The sequence below is a fragment of the Echinops telfairi genome, unplaced genomic scaffold (assembly GCF_000313985.2).
Source record: "Echinops telfairi isolate 266 unplaced genomic scaffold, ASM31398v2 ScPeMD7_12;HRSCAF=54, whole genome shotgun sequence".
Classification (NCBI taxonomy): Eukaryota; Metazoa; Chordata; class Mammalia; order Afrosoricida; family Tenrecidae; genus Echinops; species Echinops telfairi.
Genome location: NW_022103909.1, coordinates 5332585 through 5335936, shown reverse-complemented (window position 1 = coordinate 5335936; position 3352 = coordinate 5332585). Strand labels below are relative to the sequence as shown.

General features: G+C 39.4%; 1 protein-coding gene across 1 annotated transcript in view; it reads left to right on the top strand.

Annotated features, from left to right (window-relative positions):
- The first annotated feature begins 2520 nt into the window (after positions 1 to 2520).
- Positions 2521 to 3352, top strand: part of LOC101658595 (olfactory receptor 8S1-like) — a 2621-nt gene continuing 1789 nt past the window's right edge. Inside the window, exon 1 of the mRNA XM_004711500.1 lies at positions 2521 to 3349. Within this exon, the coding sequence (XP_004711557.1) occupies positions 2521 to 3349 (829 nt within the window). The remainder of the gene's footprint in view (positions 3350 to 3352) is intronic.

Here is a 3352-nt window from a genome sequence, read left to right as displayed (position 1 = left end):
ATTGAACAGACACAATTGAGTAGTAGCCTGACTCTGGGTTCAAAAGAAAGCTGAACAGTGAACTGCACAAGAAAAGGGGTCAAGTTCATGACGATAGAAATCAAGGCACTGGTTTGCACAGTAGGAAAAGCATTCACTGTGGTTGAGTCGGACTGCCACATCCAATGTCCTGGGAAGGGCTGTCAGGTGGAAACAAGGTCATTCAATCTAGATTCGGGATCCATGTGGGTAGGTCTAGATTAATGTAAGGAGTTACCATACAAGTACGAGGACTTATGCAGGGGCAGAGTCCGACTGTATTGTGATAGGCCAGGTTTTAAATTGGAAACTTTAAATTATATAAAATAAATAGCTGTTAAGTGTAATCATCTCTGCAGTGTGTTCAAACAAAGATTTAAGAAAGGTTAAACAGAGTGTTTTGCTCAATCTATTTTAAGCAGGAAGCTTTACACTAAGTAAATCCATAAATATTACTTTAATAAAAATTAAAGTAATAGATGAATGTGAAAAAAAGGAATCTTAGATGACTGAATTGACAGATGTGATGGATAAAAGAGTAGATAAGTAAAATATAGCAAAAGTAATGGGTCAGTGAAGTATAAAATGAATAGATGATTAAGTGTTTGGGCTTTAAGTAACTGTTCAGATGTGGACAGAAATTAGCTAGTAGGTATGAAATGCTCTCTGAAGAAAATGAATTTTTTTTTTTTTAAGAAAATGAATTTTTAGGTTCTCGGTATTACAGCAGAAGATAAATCTGCCAACCCATCACGGCTTCTACAAAACAAGACCTGGCCCACATTTCTTTCTTTTTTTCACCCTACTACTTTCCAATCCGCTCCAAGTCTTATTTCTGAATTCAAACTTTAAGTGTTACTCAAGAAGAAAAATACATGATACTTGCTTTTTGTTTCATCTTTGCAGTCTTTCTACATGTAACTCATGTTGATTAAACCCAGTATGTATCTCTCATTTTGATATGTGTAGGAAGTGAAAGGAATAAAGATGATTGGGTCCTAATTGATCACCACCACCAGCACTAACCCAAGGAACAAGCAACTTGATAGGAGAAAAAACAAACACGACTAAAACATGTTGCTAACAATTAATGTTGCATTTTTAACTTAAGTTTCCTCATTCGAACTTCCAGAATAATAATGTTTTTCATTGCAATTCTCAAAGGGTTTAAAAGGAAAAAAAGCTGGGTATCTTCTAATGTTTACAACATTGGCAAAAAAAAAACCCCAACACCTCAGAAAATTCAAAACATAAAAAACTCAAAAAACCTAAACTCAAAAACCATCCTTACTGCCATTGAGCTGGTCCAACTCATAACAACCTTATAGGACAGGGTAGAATCTCTTGCTGGCTCCTGAGACTGTAGCTATGAGAGTAGAAAGCCTTATTTTTCTCCCACAGAGTGGATGGTGGTTTCAAACTGCTGACCTTGAGGTTAGCAGCCCAATGCGTCATTATTTGGCTTGTTTCTATAAGAAACAAATCAAGGTAGATGTAATGGAGGGGGGAGAAATTGTGATGAGGGTTAAAATAAGGAAGATCTGGGTCAGGATTTGAGAGACAGATCATTTCAGTGCAGGATCAGCTGATGTCAAAGCAGAGTAATAGGAAAGTACTGAGAGCATCAGAGGCAAATCTAACCTGACTAGTGGTTCATCTACAGCACTGACTCTCCAGCCTGAAAGCACATTACACACTTCCTAACGTGCGCAGACCAGGCAGACCCAAGTAACTCAGAAACTCTGCAGATGGAGGTGTTACTACTAAAATTGCTTAAACATAAAATGCCAATCAGAATTATCCATCTTCATTCAGTAAGAAAGAGTCACACTGTGGAATAGTGGACTACCTTCTTACCTTGGGTTCATATATGTATGTTGTTCAAACTGGAAAACTGAAAAAATGTTATTAATTTTGAGTCTCATGTCTCTATTTTGTTTTTAATATTAAGATGTAGATTAGAAATCCTTACATGTACTCTCCATCATGCAGCACACACATACATTTCCAATTACTGAGTATATTAGAGATAAATTAAGGACTTGACTATAATATATATTCATATTAACATTAAGTAATATTAAACTATGGCAAGATTTGAGGAGCGGTTAAAAGATTGTATATCTGAGGAAAACAGAAATAATTAGAAATGCCTTTCCAGGAAGTATATAGACGAAGTTGACCAAAATAGTTGCAGGGTGAAAGCAAAGGCCAGTTCAAGAATTTGGAAGTGGTTAATCATAGACTCATCCAAAGAATTTATTATTGTCACCAGAGTCTTCTGTGGAATGGTTGTCACAAAAGGAAAGAATCATATGTTGTGTAGAAAGCAAATGGGGAATGGCACATCATTTTGAGAAAGAAGAGTAAATAAACCATGGACGAGACAAACAGCTGCTAGGAAGATATGTAAACATAGAATTATGTCAAAACTTTTAGTTGTCATGAGGTGAGGTGAATACTTCATCTTTTTTCAGGAATTATTCCAGCGGAACATCTAGAATGACCTCAGGAAACCACAGCACCATCACCGAGTTCATCCTCCTTGGACTGTCCACTGACCCCCAGACCCGAGTTCTACTTTTTAGTCTCTTTCTGGGGATTTACTTCTTGACGATCATGGGAAACCTGATGATGCTGGTGCTGATCAGAGTGGATTCGCATCTCCACTCACCCATGTACTTCTTCCTAAGTCACCTCTCTTTCATAGACCTTTGTTTATCCTCAGTCACTGTGCCCAAGATGTTGCAGAACCTCCTCTCTGAGAGAAAATCAATCTCAGTAGAGGGATGTCTGGCTCAGGTCTTCCTTCTGTTTGTTACCTTAGGGACTGAAGTCTGCCTACTTTCGGTGATGGCCTATGACCGCTATACTGCCATATGTCACCCTCTGCTCTATGGACAAATCATGAGTAAACAGTTGTGCGGGGGTCTCGTGTGGACCTCCTGGGGACTGGGCTCTCTGGACGCTCTCATCAATACACTCTTTGCTGCCAATCTGGACTTCTGTGAGGTTCATGTCATGTCTCACTTTAGCTGTGAGCTATCTTCCCTCTTCCCTCTGGCCTGCTCTGAGGTCACTGCCAATTTTACAGTCTTGATGTTCTCTGCCACCTTGCATGCGCTTGGTACCCTAATCTTGATAGTCTACTCCTATGCCCACATTATTTCGTCCATCCTGAGCATCCGTTCCACAACAGGTAGGAGCAAGGCCTTCTCCACCTGCTCCTCCCACCTCATTGTACTGTGCTCCTTCTATGGGACTGCTTTACTTCGCTATCTCATGCCGTCCTCAGGCTCATCTCTGCAGCTCATCTTCTCTGTGCAGTACAGTG